We start from the raw sequence: 19,740 nt of genomic DNA, 5'->3' as shown, positions 1-19,740 counted from the left end.
TGGTCTTGCACGGCCTGGTCAACCTGCTACCATATGCTCTTGAGAGCTTCAGGCGCTGCCTTGTGCATTTAAAACATATATACTTACTCAATAAAATTTACTAAGAGCGAGCGCTTTTCAAGCTATATGGTTATCACGAGGATGGTCTTTGAATTTGAGAGTTAACTAAACACACTGATTACGATCTTATACCTTACTATACCATCTATTAAATTCCTCAAATATTTAAAAAAAAAATTCTTGGTTATTTAGTGGTTAGTTAGTGAATGTGGTTTTAAATCCAGGGACTTAGCCCGTTAAGATAATCTCAGATTATAAAACACTTCTGATAGAAAGGTCTTACCTTTTCCTTCGGACCGATATAGTTCTTTATTAACTGCACTTATTCTTTTTCATCGATCCAATTACTAACGGTCACCAAGAAAGCTGGATGTAAAGGCTACAACTTAGCAATAGGGCAGCAAGACTGGACGGCCTACTGTTTATCTTCGCTATGTTTCGACTTGGTAAAGAAACTTACGACGGCATTGATTTGTTCTATAGCTTTTGCATTTTATAAGATGCTATGCTTTAAGTGAATGGCTGGGGCTTAGGATTGGGAAAGGCCTTATAATATACTTGGCTTTTGCTTTTCTGCTTGTATATAGTGTAATCTGTTTGTATATAGTTCAATCTTCTTGTATATAGTTCATTCTGCTTGCTTGACTTATGTTATGTATTGCTTGTAGAGCCATCCTAGCTATGGCTTCTCATTAATAATAGCCCTGCATTGATCAACCCACTTTGGGTCGTCGCTCTGGAACACCTCTCTGATGAAATCCGCCGGACTGCTCATCAGACTTCGCAGCAGCCGTAGTCGTGCTCGCAGTCTTTCTGGGCTGGCTATACGGAGCATCTCTGACCTCGCATTCAGCTGATTGTCCCTGCTGTTAATCCAGCCCAATGTCGCAAGCATGTTGTTTGTTATCTTGTATTGGTCTATGGATTAAGAGCCAACGTTAATTCAGCCGTTTCCCGGTCTCCGATGCAGCAGCCGGGTCGGGCTCTGGAGCTTACCTGTCGCCTCACGCACGTACTGCGTGCTGTACATCGTCGCCTCCTCCACCTTCTTCTCCTGCCCCTGGGCTTTGTTCCACACGAACTGGTCCGGCTCGAGGAACCACAGCATCCGTATTGCCAGCAGAGCCACCCGCGTCCCTCCCCTCTTCTGCTTTACCTTTTTGCCCGCTATCGCGAACCCGACGACTTCATCCTCGCCTCTTCCCCTGGGCACGTTATACACGACCATGTCTGCCGTCATGCCCACCGTCAGAGCCAGCATGCAGAGGAGCTCGACCTCGGGTTTTCCTTGAAGATCTTCCAGCAAGCGGTGCGCTTTCTTGTAGTGGTTGGTGAGCCCCGCGTGGGGTGCCTTCATGTGGCCCGAGTTCTCCAGCAGCTGTTTGAAGCCGCGCTCGAGCCCGTCTAGGAGACCACCGCTGAGGGGGAACGTGCACCCAAAGTCAATGCAAGTCTCCTTAGCCTTGTGCCTTTTGCTTTCCCGCGCGATCTCTGACTCGACAGCTTTTCGCTTCAAACTCCCGGGGTGTAGATTCATGGCCCAACCGACCAACGAGCTCTTCTCCATGGACGGCAGCACCATTTGGGCAATCGTCGCCGTGATGGTCCCGCGAGAGCTTCCAAGAGTCCATTCAACGCGGTTGCGTCTGAGCGCCGACCCGATGTGGTATCGCCACTGCTCGGTTGACTTTTCCGGATTCCTCTTGCTGTACGTCTGCCTGAAGAGAGAACTCAGGACGGCCAGCCACGTCATGTTCTTCGAGCTGAGGGTCCTGTCCATTGCCTTGTCGCTGCTGGATTGGAGAGCTCCCAGGATGTGGTCGACGTATTTTTCTTGCTCCAGCTTGTCATTTGTGATCGCCTCCTTCAGCTGGCCTTGCCCTTCATCTAGAGCGTTGTTGATTTCCGCAACGATACTGCCGAATCTCCTATGTTACCCCCACTAGTTAGCTCTCTGCATCTGCATCTGCATCTACTGCCGCTTAGGGCCCGGCATTGGCTTTTGATGCGATGGTATGGACGATGCTTGGATATCTAGGTAATTGTACTTACTCGGAGCTGAACGAAGCAGTGCCGCCCTGACCTGTGGCCTCCCAGTCATCAAGGCATAGGCGACCCTTCTTGAGCTTCTCCCGTTGCTCGTCTGAAAGCTCGACGCTGCGTCCACGCTTCTGGAGAAGCTTCCGGATCCTCCCCGCGAAAAACTGCCTCATCTCGGGCACAAATTGATTCCGGAAGACCTCCTCTATATACTCCGCCGCAGCATAGGCATCCTGCGACAGAAGCTGGACCCTAGCCTCGGACTCCCGACCTGCCGCCACTTGCTTCCCGTAGTGGTACTGTAGAGATGCTGCCTGTAGGAGGTGCACGCGGCGGTTCTGCACACCAGGCCAGTTCTTTATATTCATCCTCCCCTGGCCGGCCATGTTCAGCCTCCCCGGGTCGATGTAGGGGAACGCATGGTTCTTGATGCTCTCCATCGTGCCCAGATACCTGAAGGTCGTGCTTGGGAGCACCCTCTTGTCTCCAGTAAAGCAGAAGCTCCCCAGTCGGTCAACCGCCGCCATGGCTTCTCCCAGCTCTACCGTGAGCCCTGCATTTCCCCCGCGCTTGAACTGGGCGAGCATCGAGGCCGCGATGAGCTCGAAGAGCCTGGCGTATGCGCACAGCACCCCGGGAAATGCTTCGGGGTCGAATACTCTGAGCACCTGAGTGTACTCCTTCTGTGCCGTAAGGAAGAAGCTGATCAGCTGCGTCATCGGCCTCAGAACCATGGGCATGGAGCGGTGTTCTGGGAGTAGTTGCGACACGGAGACGGTGATGACCTGCTCCATCCTGAATGCGTACTCACCCTCCTCGATGCACTGTTCAAGCCGGCTTGCTTCCCGCGCAAAGGGGATTGTACGAAATCTGGCCTCCGGGCTATTTTCACCCGTCAGTTGGTCTAGCAGCTTCTGTTGCGTCTTCTTTGCCGCAGGCGTGATGCCCGGCCCTGAGGCTGGCAGGGATAGTGCGGCAGTAGCAATGGCCTGGCTTGCGAGGAGATCCTGTGGGTTGAACCGCACCGTCTTCTTGATGTTGGAGTAGCCTTGGAAGTAGCCGGGCGTGACTATGTCGGCGTTATCGTTCTCGCAACTCATGTTAGAGCACACCGTCCGCAGCACGTTGTCTATAAAGTCGGGGGGCAAGCTTGATGTGAAGTTACCGTGCCGGGGGTTAAAGCCCAGCGAGTAGTGCGTGAGATTGGCCAGCTTGCGGTCCTTGTACTGATCATCGACCTCTTTGAAGTCTGCGAGCAGGCAACTCGGCTCTTCGTTGCTAAGACAGTTGATATCGGCGGCGAGGGCATAGGCTATGTTGTCTATAGCGTTAAGGTCAAAAATAGCATCAACAGTCAAGCCTAGTTGGCGTAGGCCGGGTGCGGTCTCGGCGTAATGGATCAGCCTCGCCGCTCCACCATCGGCATCCCTTTCTGGTGCTGATGGTCTCCCGCGCAGGTCAAATGGAGGTCTGGAACTCACACCAGTCCCCCTCTCATGCCTATCTTGTGAGCTCGCATTCTCTCGTTGAGATCCAGCGGGACTATTGCCATGGGCGGTGACGATGTCATCTTGCATCCCCGATATAATGCCATTATCGTAAACGTTACCCTCGCCATGGTTATCATTACCATCACCTTCATCATCGTTATCGTAATCATTATTGTTGTCATTGTCATTATTGTCATCGTCATTATTTTCGCCGTCGTCATCGTCATCCCTCCGAGTCTTCTCCAATTCTGGCACGGGGGGCCCGCTGCCAACATCAATCGAAACGTTACCCCCGTACCCGTATGCGTGGAATGCCAGCTGGGTCCCTGCCCAGAACCTATCCTGAACACTCATCTCCACGACTGATTCGTCCCATCCGGATACAAGTGCCCTTTGCAATGTTGCCCAGTCAGTCAGGGATATCTGCGCCGTCTCTTGGCTCCACAGGCGCCACGACTCCTCAATCCCCCTCCCCAAGATGGTGCTGCTGACGCATTTGTGGAAGTACTCAATAAATCTCTTTGCGCGCCAGCTCTTGAGTGCCGTTCCCTTTGGCTTGGCCCGCTCTCCGGAACCGGCCCCCCTTCCGTTTTGACGCTCTGATCGGCCGTTTGGCCGGTCCGGTTCACTGTTTGTGTCTCCCCCCTCATCTTCCCTGCGGCCATCACCAAATGTCGCTCCTCTAGGATCGGGGGCAACGACAATAAACCATGTCATCCCCAATCCATCGGCTCCAATCTTAAATGTGCGTCCGGTTAGGCCAAAGGACAGGGCGGCATTGAGGTGTTTGCTGGAGTAAGGAGCTGCCCAGTCCTTGAAGGAGATGCTGATGGAGGAGAGAGGATGACTATCGGTAGCCTTGGAGACGGCCTCGCCGGGTTTGCCTAAGATGGCAAGGAAGTCGAGGAAGAACGTCGGCATCACCCGATCGGGAGCATCTTCGTCGCCGCTATCAACCTTCCTGGATTGGGCGGCGTAGTTGACCGAGTGTTGCCTCTGTATAAATTTGATCGCGTCTGCGGCGCTGGAGATTGTTTGTTCCACCCTCCGCCGGAACTTCGCCGCTGTTGTATACATATTAGCAGTTGGCCTCCCAGCTGTCCAATGAAACACGCAGCAATCAGAATAAGGTGTAGTGGGCTCTTTACCGTTAAAATGTGCTCCTTCAATTCGCATTAGATTATATGATGGTGCCCTGGCCGAGACTCTTGCCTCTATGGGAGGTTCTTCTTCTGCCTCGGCGTCCTCGATAGCTATCGCATCATAGCTACTGACTTGGTCGTCATCGTCTCGGCCCTCGCCGGTATTGTTGTTATGCAGCTCTCCAACATCAGGGTAATTGTCTTCTTGTGCGGGAACAGGAGAGAACCGGCTCTCTCTGCGAAACAAATCTTCCGAGGCGCCGGCAGCGTGATTGCTCTGCGTGTTTGACGTCGATGGTGGGTCAGTTGCCTCATCCGTGACGATAAGAAGAGATTTGGAACGCCTACGGCGCTCTTCCAGGCCGTTTCCCGAGCTGTCGACAGCATCTCCAGGGCTCACCATATCATGATCGCTGTCCAAGTAGACAAAGGCGTCGATCGACGGGGTTGAGCTGCGGTGACTGGCGTGGCTGGAAACGGATGCAGTAATGGGAAAGTTTATCTCCACCGGGGATTCTGTTGAGTCCATCATTGATGCTGCTGGATAGGTGCTGAGCGATCCAGACTGCCTTAAGGATGCTCCCATCGACATTAGCGAGGGAGTTACCTCCTAGATATAATGCTCTTCCCCAGCCATTTTCGTCATCCATCATAATATTGCACGCTCGTTCCCTGCGATCTATACTTTAAACACACACTACTACTCTACACAATTGTTCATTGTTTCTACCTATCGCCGCCGCTGTCGCCAACTCCTTCGCCGAACCTCGGAGACTTAACCCGGCCCTACCCATGGGACTCCTTTGCCGATGCTTCACCCAAGTCCACCATACTGCATTGCATATTGATACAATATCCATTGATTGGCTAGAGATGCTGGTCTTGGGCGCATAGTTTCTCTGCGAGTCTGATATAAGCACCTACCTCGCAAAAGGCCCGTGGGCCCAGCCAGGCAGCTTCTTTATTGGAGCTTTTGCTGCAGTCCGAGAAGCTGCTACGCCCTGGTGGATCCTGCTGGGAATCCGGAACACTTCTGTTCGGGTGTTGTTATTTCTGAGCGGTGGGAGGACCATGAGCTCGTCAACATCGTCCCCGCCACCCAAAGAGGATGGGAGAATACGTGTTGCTTGGTGGTTGGCACGAAGGCCTTTGTCCACCTTCGGCGAACCGGGCCTGATGCCTCCTCCGCGAGAGAGGTCTCCTGGTTCTTGGACAGAAACTTGAATCGCCGCTGGAATGATTCGTTGTGGCGAAAGGGCATTATTCAAGCCATATTTTCCACTACTAGTTCTCGTTTCCCCTCTGCTGGCATTTGCGTTCTTGCCCACACCTCTGTCCCTAACCATAGGCGCCGCCGGGCTCTCATTTTGTTCACGCCGCTGCTTTGTTGGCCTTTCAATTGATTGATGTAGTTGGTCTGAATTGTGCATGCTAGTGCCGCTTTCCTCAGTAAGCCACTTCTCAATGGTCTGCCCCAACATATGCTTGAGCCTTGAAAGCGACGCCCCGTCTTGCGCCCAGGCATGCTGAATAATGTCTTGGGTGCCAGATGTTTGATCAACCATTGCTAAAACTGCTTTCTTCATGTTGATCTCTTGAGCTTCGATCACTGACTCGCCATCAAGGCCCTGCTGCTGACCAGTTGCCCATTCAGGACGAAAACCGGGGCCTAGACTATCCCGGACAATCTTCAAGATGCCTCGCCATAATTCGCTGTCGACGAACCGACTAGCATACACCGCGCTGTTAACCTCGTCTTCTGCTGGGAACTCTTCGAGAATCGAGCCACTCAGGGAATCGAGCTCCTTAGGTAGGCTTAGTGCATGTTCGAGCACTTTTTCTTCCAGCCCAATTGACAGTCGCGCGATCTCGGCCACCGTGGTGGAGCTGCCGCGCACATCCTGGAATGCCGGCTTCAGATCCTTGCAGAGGGGCGGCTTGTTGTTCTTCGTCCGTTTGACGTCCATCGGGTGCGGATTCACCCAGGCCACGACGTGCCTCATGATGTAGCCGAGCGCTTTGCCATCGGTTTTTCTGATCTCAAGGATAGGTTTGATGTGGACGAATCCGGGGCAGCCGGCCCTCTTGATGCATTCCACTAGCTGCCGGACCTCATTGTCGTTTAGCCAAGGGAGGAATCCTTTGCCTGTTGATTTCTTCCCCTTCGCCTTCACTGCCGCGCCGACCTTGGATCCCTGCGGTTTTCGTCTCTCTCGGTACACAAGATCCAACGATTCTTCCGTGTAGCCGCTGGGCAGCAAGGTCGCAAGCGCCTCCCAGTCACTCAGAAGGATTGTATCAGAAGGCGTCCAGCGACCTTCGTTCACATCAACCTCACGGTCGAGGGCCTCCAAAGTATCAAGCACTCTCTGGAAGCGGGATATCCAGAACTGTGACACGAATTATTAACTGCGATATCGAAATACGCTAGTTTCCCATTGTGAAGCAACCAGTCTGATTAAACATGATCTGGGTGGGACCAGCAGGGTAAAGAGGGTTGAAAAGTGCCGGACTTACATGGTCGAGGCGGTGGGCTATCATATTGACCCACTTGGAAGCGTTAAAAGTCTCCTTCCCAATAGCTGTCTTGCACCATGACGTGGTGAACTGGTTCCACTGCTCGTTTCTTAATATAATCAACATCCGATTTGGGAGCTTAGTTGCGTTTTCACCATCCAGCCTCAGGGCAGCTCCAAGTCTCTTGCAGATATCAACGGCGTTTTCTTCACCACGTATAACACTCTCTGGACTGTTGAACATCGACACAAGCTGAGTCCAAATTTGCCCATCACGATCAGCTAGCTTTAGTTCTTGTCTATTCATGCAGAGCTGAAGCCGTACTTCGCTTGGGAGCGTGTCTGCAACGAGATTCTTGGTAAGTTTGTGGTTGTAGGGTAGGGCTGCGGCTCGAGGTGCAGCTTCAGTACGTACCTTTGTCATACACCTCACAAACCCACCATCTATTGCTTTTGTCGCTGAGGCCAAGCGCTTGCTGAGCTGCTCTTAGGCGATGCTGCCCGTCAAGAACCTCTGCAAGCTCATTGGTGGCTTCAGCCCATGCCCGGAAGTCAAGTGGTTCGGGGGTTGAATATGGCCGATTATTCGCTCCGTCGTATTCCGAGCTCCCTGCTGCATTCTCCGTCTGGCCCCGGCTCTGGTGTAGATAAGTCTTGATGGCGGTAACGGCCTGGGCGCTGCATGCAACCTTCATGAAATTCCCCTCATCTTGCCGACCTATACCCCTGTTGACAAAGCTCTGGCATAGACTGTTTATGTGGCCTTCGTCTACTGGCCGGTTCTTCCCCTCTCTCCATCGCGTGGATAGGATATCTAGGGGGAGCTTCGCGACTGCAAGCAAGTGCGCGCTGGCTAGAGTTCGAGCAGATAGCAATTCCTCGATCGCAATATCTCTCCCCACATTAGAACCTCGAACAGCTGTGTTGCTCGGATTTGTCATGCTTGACGATGTCTGCTGCCGCTTCTTTGGTGGTCTCGACATAGTGGAATGAGTGTTAGACGATAATCGCTTCATGCTGCTATAGGTGAGTGGCTTTGGGGTTACTGCGACTTTGATTTACTCGATAGCGAGATTCTATATCTGATCCCTTTTCTTCAAATGGCTCTTATTTATGCACTAAGAAGGCGGTGAAGTTACTCCACACCAAAAGACAGATGCAGAAATAGTGATTACATCCGGGAGTAAAGGCAAAAGTGGATCTGACCTATGTCTAAAGGCAAGGTGGAAACAATCTACCTCCGGGGCGTAGAAAAGGGATTAATGTACGCTAAGCTACAGCAAGCTGCAAAAGATGACAGTCTACCTCCGGAGGCAGAAGTAAGTGTATCCATGCCTAATAGCAGAGGTGATATGAATTTACTCAAGGAGGCAAGAGAGGATTATTATTGACATATACTTATTACAGAGGTTGATAGTTTACCTTAAGCGGCAGCAATGGATTTTATATATGCCTATTTACAGAGGAACAGTCTGCCTCCGGAAGCAGAAGTTGGTTATGTTTTGAAGCAGAGGTGGAATCAATCTACCTCCGGAGGTAGAAGTGAAGTTGGTTTACATTTAGCAGCAGAATCAGTCTACCCCCGGAGGCAGAAGTGGGGTTACTGTATTTAGAAGCAAAAGTGGGACTAATCTGCCTCCGGAGGTAGAAGTGGGAACAAAAAAAACAGCTACTACAAGGAACCTAACCCTACCTTGACGAGTCGGGGCCCTGGTGTATAATAGATCGAAGATGCCGTGGTATTCTCTATTCATTATACTTCCTACCTTGTATTAATATTATATCTTCTATAGGAATCAAAGCTAATGGCCCTGCTCCATGTTGCTATCATGATCTAGATTTACCTAGGTCTGACTGCACAGAATCCTCGTTTCGGCAGTGCTGCTTTGGGGCTATGTGCCAGGATCAGCATTGTGTTTGGGTCACGAAGTAGTTTTGCGATTGATACATAGTGTAATTTACGACTTTTTCCTTAGAGACATTTTAGACACCTGTTTCTGGCACATATAAATTTCTTAATGGATGATGACTTATGCATAGCCAAAGAGTCCCATCGCGGCGCAGAAAAGGGTCTCAACAAAAAAAAATCTAAATAGTTTGTACAATAAAAATAAAAATAAAGAAATAGAAAAAAATACAGAGCGGCAAGCGGCGCGGTAATATCAGCTAATTTACTATCAGAACACCAGGGCTTATATCTTACTATAATAAAAGCAAGACATTGACAGCAAAGCATAGCTTTTGGATGGTGTATATACATAGCGGAATTGGTTATGGATTACTTCCTTTATCGCGATATACCTCGTTGAGTTCCCTAGGGCTTACTCATCTCCACATCCTTAAAATTAGCGGCCCTAACATGCGCTTTAGCTATGAAGATGCTGTAGGAATTATGACGATAGGGTCCGATATCATGGTCTTCCTCACTTACTTCATCAAGGAGGGACCTTAGTTCTGCATCTACGTAAAAATTGTTCCATAATAGTAGATATAGCTTTGTAGCGAATCAATAGCTATAAGTATTAGATATATATACTGTGTAAATGAATACATAGGTTGGATGAGTGCATGTACTGTATATAGCTAGAAGTAAGTGCCTAACTATAGCATATGCACCAAAGCTGCCTTATAGCCATTCTGTCGGCTTAGGAGCCCGATTACCAAGCCACCCTTCTGCGTATTGTCTATAATACTATTCTGGCAAGCCCGATTCGCTGGTTTGATGCCTCAAGAGGCGAAGCAGTAGCTGCGGCTTCTCCTTTACTTCATCTAGTGTGCCGTGTAGACTTTATTGGTATTTATTAATACCTAAGGTAAAGTTACTGTACATACAGTTAGTACAGTACATATCACTCTCTCTACACTTCAGGTCAAACTTCAGCCAGTAACAAAAAATATGTCGATAAATCTGCGTTCTTTATTGCGTGTCAGTTTGCAACTAAAACAGATCATCTTCCAGGCCACAAGTTCTGCTTCTTCACCGATCAAGCAAGGCGACCTTAGCAGTTGCACTGATTCCCTGTGTGAGTAAGCAGATTGTGACACAAGGCTCATCACAATCATTTGTTCAAGGCACATTACAGTGAATTGAATGCGAGCGGGCCTTGCGGTAGGCTCAGATATGCATTTGAACTTTCTTTTCTTTTGCATCGGCGCCTCTTTTTAACTTATACCATTTCCGGTGCCTGACATCCCCAGGGAAGGGGCATATTTGCGTGTAGTTACCTCGCCATTTACACAATGAGAGTGTCGCACAGCAGACAATACGCCATTTCTGTCCACTTCTTTTCTCCTCCCTCGATGCCTTCTCTTAAATCCGTTACCTGCCAGACCGTCGGGCCTCCTTCTATCATGAGAGTTGCCTCGAAAAGGGTGCCCCAGGGCTTCTTTGACGACTCCTTGCGCTTTCCTGGCAATGCCAAGGCTGATTTTGAGAGCCTATGCGAGGGATTTGGTGGTGCCGGTGGTGGAGTTTCTAAGGCCCTTCAACGATTCATCACCCAGCTGCTTCACGAGCACTTGATCCTTTATCTCGCTATTGGCGACCATCGGCGACTTTCTGTCATCACTCTTGACTAGGGGGCTCAACAAGCCGTAACGCAGGTCTCCCATAGTCCCTCCCTTTGGCTCATCTTTTGTATCCTCCTTCGTCTCCTCCTTGATGGCCGGCTTTTCCGACTTGTGGGGCATATCCATCCCCAGTCGATCGTACATCCGAGCGAGGACATCGTCGAGGAGGCAATCGTAATGCATCCACTCCTCGCACGACTCGTTGGGGCAGCCCACCAACATTTTGTCAGGATTAGAGGGAGTCCTACACTTGCAGACGACGACGACTGACTATTGGACAAGATGTCATATTAACCATGCTCAAGGCAGAAAGATTGTTGTAGCATTACGTACCGATAGCTCCGACGTCTTGTAGTTGAATGCCTGTCTCCAATACAAAGTCTCCTGTACGTCACCATCGTTCGTTTCGATCCACTGTTTGACGTTGACGCCCATTACCACACTCTCCACGTTGATAATGTCCACTACCTGGATGTTAGAGATACAGCAGGCACTCGCTGATACTCGGGATGCTCACTGTGATTGGAAGCGACCAGCTCATGTTGTCCATGATATGGCTGACGACCAGCGATTTTTCTCTTGCCATCCAGGGTACCCACAGGCAGCTCTTCCGGCCAGTACATCCAATACACGCGGGCATATACGTGAAACACGTCCGAGGCGCGAACCTCTAATATTTGGGCCACCCAGTAGTTTGCCTTGTTGCCAACTTCGCTAGCACCGGCAAATAGTGAGTTTTGTCGTTCCATTGCTGCCTCGTTCGCCACATAGATAAAATCTTCAGTGCAGTATTTGACGCCATTGACTGCACGGATTTACGTTTGGTTGGGTTAGCTGCTCAGTGTCTCTTAGAAAGATATGGGAGATACTCGCGAATGAAGTTTTTGTAGCGTATCATATCCAGCCATTGCTGGCGGGGATTTACGGCGTAGTAGAGCTTCAAAGATTCATTTTTCTGGAATTTGCCTTTGGGATGGAAGACGGCGCTTTGCATCAGGGCCATGCGGTCGACCCTCTTGCTGCGTTTCGGCTCTGAAGGCTCTGAGACGACGTTCACGGTGAATGGACAGTCGGCAACATTCTCGTCTTTATCGGTGCCACCAGGAGTGGCGGCGCGCTTCCGAGGCCTGGAAACCATGGCAAGCCATGAGAAGTGCGCCTGCGATGTCGTGCAAGCTAGAATGTCGCGCGTCCTAGAGTTTGGGCAGCCGGCAATGGGCGCAGCGGCTCTTTTAGCGAGACCGCCGTGTCTGACAAAGCGAGAGACGGGACTTGGGTTGGTTGCGGGCCTATCTCAATGTAAACACAAGCGCTAGCCCAATAAATCCATAGCACAGGCAGTCTATAACAGCACAGGCCTAGGTACTCCTTAAATCAAGAGCAAAATAAGGCAGGATTCCGGCTATGCACAGAAGTCTAGGTTTCAGCTCTAGGAGAAGTGTGCGAGAGCTTCACTGCTAGCCCCTCCATGAAGATTGCGCTATCCGTAGCCTGACACACTGGAAAATGATGCATCTAGAATGATCGAAAAACTAAGATTCGAGGAACATTCGGCCTTCTTGAAGGCATATCAGCACTTTGGCGGACAAATCCCGGCTACCGACCTCTAGGGATGCTTTATAGGCCTCTTATTGAATTCCGTATTGGAGTGAATCTTCTGAGGCACACACCCGTTGCCGTTAGCCTAAGCAATGTCAGGTGCTTTTAAGCAACACTATTCCCAAATTCTTTCCTCGTAAAGGCCGGCCCGCAGAGCTATATATAACCCGTTTTAATTACTCCATTCGTTAGTGTTCAAAATCTATGTAAAATTATAAAAAAAGGAGCATCAAAAGGGAGGTTGCTTCTTGCTAAGCTCGATGTTTTGCAGAAGCAAATGCAGCCGCTAGGAATTCAATAGAAGATAGTGAAGACGAAATGATGTGAATGGAGAACTCGCTTGATGCGATATCTAGAAAGATCATAAAGGTTCTTCCAGCAAGCTATTAGACAACGTGTAGTTATCTCTCATATCTCGCTTTACCTTGTCCTCTTTAGAAGCTTACTTTCAAGATCGGCCGACCTTTCGAGGAGTTTATTAAATATGTCTGAGACATAAGAGCATGTGCTGTTAGATAAGAAAACTACGTATATAAACTGCTGATTCACATCTTACAGCCTTTTATCGGAGAATTGTATTAATACTGTACCGTACTACTCGCTCTAAGTTGACATCGCTGAGTTATGTATGGGGACCATTTACAAGGTTGGCGTAAAACAAACAACACAGAGAGACGTTACCGGTAAAGGAGACGAGCTGTTAAAGCCAATGTAACGATCCGTTATAATGGCCACAGGCCGTCTCGATACTAATTCCCCCTTTTGTTTCACCTCATGCCACTTCAAGCTGGCGCCGTTTCAGCTGCTGTTGATAGCAGATAGGAACAGCGTCGGGGGGTGCTCCTTTTCGAGTCTTGTTGAGGCTGGACGACCCTGTGTTCCTTTCTAAGATAACTAACAATACTCCCAGCAGTTGATGCGACGAACGTGTATAACGCGGGGCTTTTATTTTGTTGCGAAGGAAGCATCTTTCGCATACCCATACAATCTTATGGGGCTTAGAGCCTTGGTATTTCACCCTGAAGCCAAATTGCCACCACCATGTCCGCTCTCGAGAAGGGTTATGGCATGTTGTGAAGTTTAGAAATCGCTTGTTCTTTCAGTCATCTGTATCTGATACTCTGGGAACCTACTGGACACATGAGCGCTGGAGGTTAAAGTATTCGACGGTTCGGAAGGCGGCCGAACCGTGGAAACATTATCCATGTCCTCGTCAAAGGGGTCTATTTTAAATGGACAATCCATTCTCAGTTGTCGAACAACCGAATAGAGCCAACATCTGCAATACAAAGCAGATATTGCAAGTGACCCTTTTTATCCATTCCTTTTCTAATTAAGAGTTTTGTCAATGTCTCAAATTCATTGCAGTTGATGCCGGAGGCACGTGATTCGGACACATTGTCTGTTATCTCAAGGTTTCTTTTGGTTCGAATCGGGAATTTACTCTTGTTATCTATGCGGTTTATTCCTTAAGCGGCTACATAGTCTACACCCTTTGTTCTTAGATTAAGCCCGGGCTACGCACTAGGTATGGGTGGGTGAAGGAGTTTTTATAGTTTATACGGTGCCAGTGAAGCTGTTTAGATGCCATCATTGGTACATAAGCCCGCTTGTAAATTCCCCACAACACCAACAGCCGATTCGTCTTCCGGTATTACTTCAGGTTTTGCTGGTCCATTTATCTACCTGAATTCTCATTACATCTTCAATACTGCTCTCCCCATTTTTCAGCCGCTGTCTAGCCAGCTCGGAAGGCGCCTTCCAGTAAGGGAGCAAGCTTTTGGTCGTACCAATTCTCCTTGAACCTTTTGTATGTCGATATGACACCCAAACTTGCAAATTAGATCGTGTATGACTTGGGCGATATCTTTAATGACCGCCTGCATTTCTAGGTCACTGCCCTCAATAGCACCTCCTCCTCGTAGAAAAATTAGTACTTTATTTGGATCAGAAAGCGTCTTTAGATTTCGCTGTGCCGCCGTCTTCTTGGCCTCGCGAAATAGATCGATTGTGACCGTGATTTTTTTGACGTATTGTTTTGCGCCGGGGGAACCCATAAAACAAGGCAGACAACTGCATTGGACGATAAACTCATTCTCTGCGTAATATATCTGCCATATTTCTCGTAGTAGCCTAATGTGCTGTTTTTCTTTGGCAAACATGAACTTGGCGCAGTATGTCCCGTGGGCTTAGCCAATCATCATCATCTGCTTTATCGACCATAATTGGTGTAGACTTTTGGAGGCAGCAGAGAAGCTTCGCCTTGTATTCATTTATATGGGGTAGAGACATTGGATCAGCAATATTGAATGGTATTGCTCTAGATGCTCGTGCTTCATGGTGCTCGTCAATAGCACAAATCTGTGATATGGCGTTTTGCAGCTCAGTCCAAGGCTGACTGCAAATAGAGGAGTTATAGATAATAGCCATCGTAAATGTGTGATGATGGTGATCAAGCAGATCGCACCAAAAGTGAAGCGATGAATGGACTATTATAGAGAAGAAGAGGGGGAGACAAGGGAGACAAGGGAGACAAGGGAGATATGCTCTAGCACTTATAAACTCTATTGATTTTAAATGAAGTATTAATACAAAAACACACCATGGTAAGAAGTAAGCAAATACCCCTGCGAAAGGAAACTTGATTTTAGGTGAAATACAAAAAATTGCAATATAATTGGCTAATTATAACCAGGATTATAGATAACAGTGGTAGTAGGCGCCCGTGTGAAGAATAAGATTCTAACCTTCCTTCGCGGCCTGTCTTATTGTCTTAGTCTTCAAGGAAGCTATTTTCGCGGTCCCACCGAATCCGACCCCGTCCGAAATTTGCTGGAATACTTGAAGCACTGTCATTTCACGCAAGCTGATTATGGAATGTTACTGTACATGGGTCATATCTGCAGAAGGCTGATCTTAGAAATCGATCAGGGAGGCACAATTCCATAGAGAGGCTGATTATACATACAACTGCCATTCCTTTTGCAGCCACATACCGCCGCTGCTTGCGGCAGTCGGCCGCGGCTATATGAAATATTATTAGAGATTATACGATCCCATAACAGTAGTACCTTTTTTCTTTGGTTATAAATACAGTACCCCAGTCACAGCGCTAGATCTTCAATGTAGGAAACGCCTACAGTAAGCAGTCGTTTGTTTGCCTATTTCATCTCACCCTTCAACGCTTCTAAATATAGCTGAAACCAATAATTTAATCTGTCGCTGTAGCATATCAAATATTCGTCCCGTTGAAGACCAATACAGTACCCTACACCTTTTATGCTGTTTTTTTTTTCTTTTTTTTTTCACCTTTTTTTTTTTTTTTGCAACTGCAGGTCCAACACAGTATCCTATTAGAATCTATGCACGCCATATATAGTAGACAGATATAGAAGATGGGTATGGCTGGCTATTTTCCTACTAAATAGGAGAATCCAGAATCATTCCTACAAACTTTAGTCTACCGAAAAAAATATACGCCTCGTTCTCGAGCAAAGTCCATGGCATGAAAGCTATCCAAGTTGGATAGAAGCTTCTATTATCGACAACAATTTCTATTATTAGAAAAGCTTAGAACACCAAAGCTTTGTTCAACCTCAGAGGCTGATGCCGATGGCTCTTGCTCATGGAAACGTTTTGGAAAATCTTCTAAGAAGCAAAGGTCAAAAGTTTATCCGAGATACACAATTGAAGAAGCTGTGATAAACATATATCTAGCAAATCTTGCTCAGATGTGTCAAAGTAGGGTTTATACTATCGGTCGCAGACTTGTGGCCCATGATGATCGCCATGTTCTGTGCCCGCGAGCATTCATCGAATACATTGGTAACCCAAAACGCCGAACACAAACCCATACGACTCAATTAATCGAGAATATCAAGACAGCTCATGTGGTTTGTCTTAAGCCTGGGTTATTGCAGAATCGGGGCAAGGTATTGAAATGGCAAGCATGTATGGTTGTTTGGAGTAAACACAGAAAAGGATTTGAACCAATGCAGGCACAAGTGGTTCAGTCCCTGAACGGTGATTCAGATATCTCTGCAGCCTATTCAGAAACAGACCAACTCCCAGTTTATTCTAAAAAAGATCAGCCTCCAGATTATTGGGAAGAGGAGGCTCCAGAGAAGATGTATTCTTGATATATAGTTGTAAAGCATACCTTGTACTGATACAGTACGTTATAGAATTCACGAAAGATCTTGATTCAATTCTAATTCGATAAAATGGCACCTAGAAAGCAATAAGTGTATTTGCGACCTGGCAATTCCCCACTAATTTGCCCATTTATTCGCTTGGCTTAATCAAAGCTTGCTTTCGCAGACAGAGTTTTTGCATCTGCGGACTTCGAAGGCCTAGCAACATTATTCAAAGGGGATCAAGTAGTTTGATCAATAGATCTACTCAGTACTCCATACTTATAAACCAAATCTTCAGCTTCAGTTTCATGTTGGCGTAACAGTCCGACCATTATCGCTCAACGAAACTTGATCCCCTGGTAGCAGGAATGATTCAATTAATGTTTACTATCCCACTGGTGAATTTTCCATATCTTAACGCTAGTGTAGCCTTAAAGCTTACTCTGAGACCTTTTCGGCCACCCATAAGCAGTAACCAGTGGACCATATGGTCGAGCCCCTTTCTCATCATGTTCCTCTTGGAAATGTTCTGCAATTAGAGAGATAGCAAGTTGCGCACAATCCATACCATGTTCCCAGAAGAGTTTCAAGTCAGACGAATAGCCTTCGCAAAAGACTGTGATCTCAATCTCATCACCCCGATCACAGTAATCGACTTCGATATCCTTCCATCCGGCATCTTTGATCTCATTCAACAAACAAGAGGAGAATTTTCTCATTTTATCCAAAGAACCGCAAAAGAACTCAACAGTAGCTTGCGTTTCGCTCATGGTGGTAAGAACTTTGGTGAATAGGAATAATGAAAGCGACTCCTTCCAACAAATGGCGTTGTCCAGAAGAGAAAGTTCGGGATAGAGCTGTTTTGCTGAATTAAATAAAGCAGAGGAGGTTTAGAACAACCATAAATACGATAGATGGGGAAAGATAGTGTACATGCTCCACCTAAATCTTCGTTTCGGGAAGAGAGTGAGCTAGAAAATGTTGTTATACATAACGAAAAGATACATAATCACACTATCTAGATTCATATATTTATACAGTATCAGAAGTCTTTCTTTGCTTAAGTATACAGTAGCACTGTACGGTATTGTACTCAAAACATAGATACTACCTTGGCATGAAATACTGTATGCTATGGTCTTGTTTCACTTAAGTATAATTTGACTTACGCACTCCAAACACATTATGTAAACACATAACGTGTTTTAAACTCAATGTCCCCCCCTCCAAATGATCGTCAGGCTATCGGTCGTGAGCTATAATACGTCAGAAAATCGTTACAGTACTGTACTACCCCCCTACCAACAGCTCTCTCGTCCAGGACTGGAGAACGGCTGACGCTTCTGGATGAGAGTATGTGATGCATCATCAGCAATGAGCACTACAGTGTGGAGTACAGACCGCCGTGAGAGGAAGTCGCCAATAAGGGTAACCCTCCTTGGAACCATCTTCAGTCTCTACAAACAGTTTAACATCTTCTATCAACGCGGCATATATGTACAATACACCTGCGTCTGTCGACAGAATAGCCATATGGATTGATGAAAAGCCCTCGCCCCTATGCTGCAGTTTTATATTGTAGTAGAATACGAGATCGCGAACCAACACTCGCTTCAAGCCGAATGCGATTGCCATATAATATTAGTCCATTTCTAAAGACAGTACATCCTTATAAAGTACTAGAACGACTCCGGTCAGCTCATGCATTCTTTCGCTCACACCTCTTTCCAATTAAAGAATCTGGTTAATATATATAAGGATGTATGCATATGGGTACTGTATAATGCATGAATGAAAAGACCTCGCAAGTATTAAGTTATAATGGCAATACATGGAAAAGGGGAAGCTTTGTTTATTATCCAAATAATATGTCTTTTTTTCACGTGGATTTCAGTAGGTCTTCGGCTTTACCCAAGAACTCAAGTTCTAGATGGAAATAGATGGGAAGATTGCCTTAATGTACCTAGCTTTTGTATGTATAACAGCTCCATAATGCATATAATATTTACACTATGTTAGGTAGTCTAAGAAGACACTAGAGCTTTTATATGTCTAGCCCCGATCGTGTTCTCAGACTTATCCTAAGACTGAGAGGTCTCGTCAGTTTCCATTTTATTCAGATAGCTCTTACTTTTTATGTCGCTTCCTGTCTCCTCCTTGTCTCCTCCCTCGTTAGCCCTCTCACCAACATTGCTCAGGCTTGGTACCGGGCAGAATGGATGGGATATGGCCTTCCGGCACGGATGTTGGCTCCCAGTCGTAACACTGCCCATATTGGAAGGCTTTTGAGCCTGTAAAAGCGCAAAGTCGCCTGAATCAAAAAACGTCCTGTTCTACAGCCAATTTATAGGTCAGCTTGATCTATACTCAGTGGCAATAGCAAAAGCTAGGTGCGGGAATCACATGCCTCCAGCTGATGGCCAGGAAGATCTCGATTTGGCAATATTCCGTATATATTTTGGAGCTGCGCCTCCCTATTACGCTTCTTGACCTTGGGAAAATATTTCAGTTTCGGGGAGTCATCGAGAATGAGAAGAGGTGCTCACCTGGGAATCCTCTTCACTCTGGGGGTTCATCACAGGCTGTAGGATCTGTTGGTATTATGCGAAAAGGGAGGGATAGAATCATGTTTAGAGGAAGAAGGAACTAGGTATAGTCTCTGATTATTCTCATCGGCTTAATCGAATCAATCGCAGTCTCTCGCCTTAACTGGAATCCAGCACTTTTGATTGGTTCAGAGGTGATGTCATCATAGTCTTTTCCCTAGTGCATTCACTAATGCTTAAATTAGGATTTCCCTTATTGGCACTACATTGCCACTAGAGGCCTAGGCACACAGTCACCAGGCCTGGGTGGCGATACACGTCACTGCACAAGGTAGCCAGGCTTTGCCGCTATTTTAAGGTAGAATATATCCCATCACATTTTTGTCAAACACACGCACTCCCACGGGCTATTACCTAAGGTCCTTTTCCAATAACCTTTTTTCTTCAACAAAAAAAAAAAAAACCATAGCCCAGGCCTACTACATACAGGTACTTCTATATAATTTTTTGCTACTGTTATTATTGGAATGGATACGATATACCCACGACCATCTACCCTTAGAGAGATTCTCTTAAATGCCTCTCCACCGCCACGGGATTTACGTACCTTAAATGCCCATTTCTCCCAACATCATTGTGAA

At 47.4% G+C, this 19,740-nt stretch overlaps 2 protein-coding genes across 2 annotated transcripts; both read right to left on the bottom strand.

Annotated features, from left to right (window-relative positions):
• Positions 1–739: 739 nt before the first annotated feature.
• TGAM01_v210984 (hypothetical protein) lies at positions 740–8,264 on the bottom strand (the record flags this gene model as incomplete). Its single annotated transcript, XM_024550945.1, has 7 exons — positions 740–978; positions 1,057–1,988; positions 2,113–3,570; positions 3,889–5,202; positions 5,657–7,122; positions 7,250–7,590; positions 7,664–8,264. 7 exons carry the CDS (start codon positions 8,262–8,264, stop codon positions 740–742), a joined length of 6,351 nt encoding a protein of 2,116 aa, XP_024404314.1.
• Positions 8,265–10,686: 2,422 nt separating this feature from the next.
• On the bottom strand, positions 10,687–11,567 carry TGAM01_v210983 (hypothetical protein; the record flags this gene model as incomplete). Its single annotated transcript, XM_018810733.1, has 3 exons — positions 10,687–11,088; positions 11,152–11,282; positions 11,336–11,567. 3 exons carry the CDS (start codon positions 11,565–11,567, stop codon positions 10,687–10,689), a joined length of 765 nt encoding a protein of 254 aa, XP_018656042.1.
• Positions 11,568–19,740: the final 8,173 nt, after the last annotated feature.

This window comes from Trichoderma gamsii, assembly GCF_001481775.2.
Source record: "Trichoderma gamsii strain T6085 chromosome Unknown Scaffold_81.2, whole genome shotgun sequence".
In the NCBI taxonomy this organism is placed as follows: domain Eukaryota; kingdom Fungi; phylum Ascomycota; class Sordariomycetes; order Hypocreales; family Hypocreaceae; genus Trichoderma; species Trichoderma gamsii.
The sequence above is the reverse complement of the archived record's forward strand: the minus strand, read 5'-3'. Positions and strand labels throughout refer to the sequence as shown.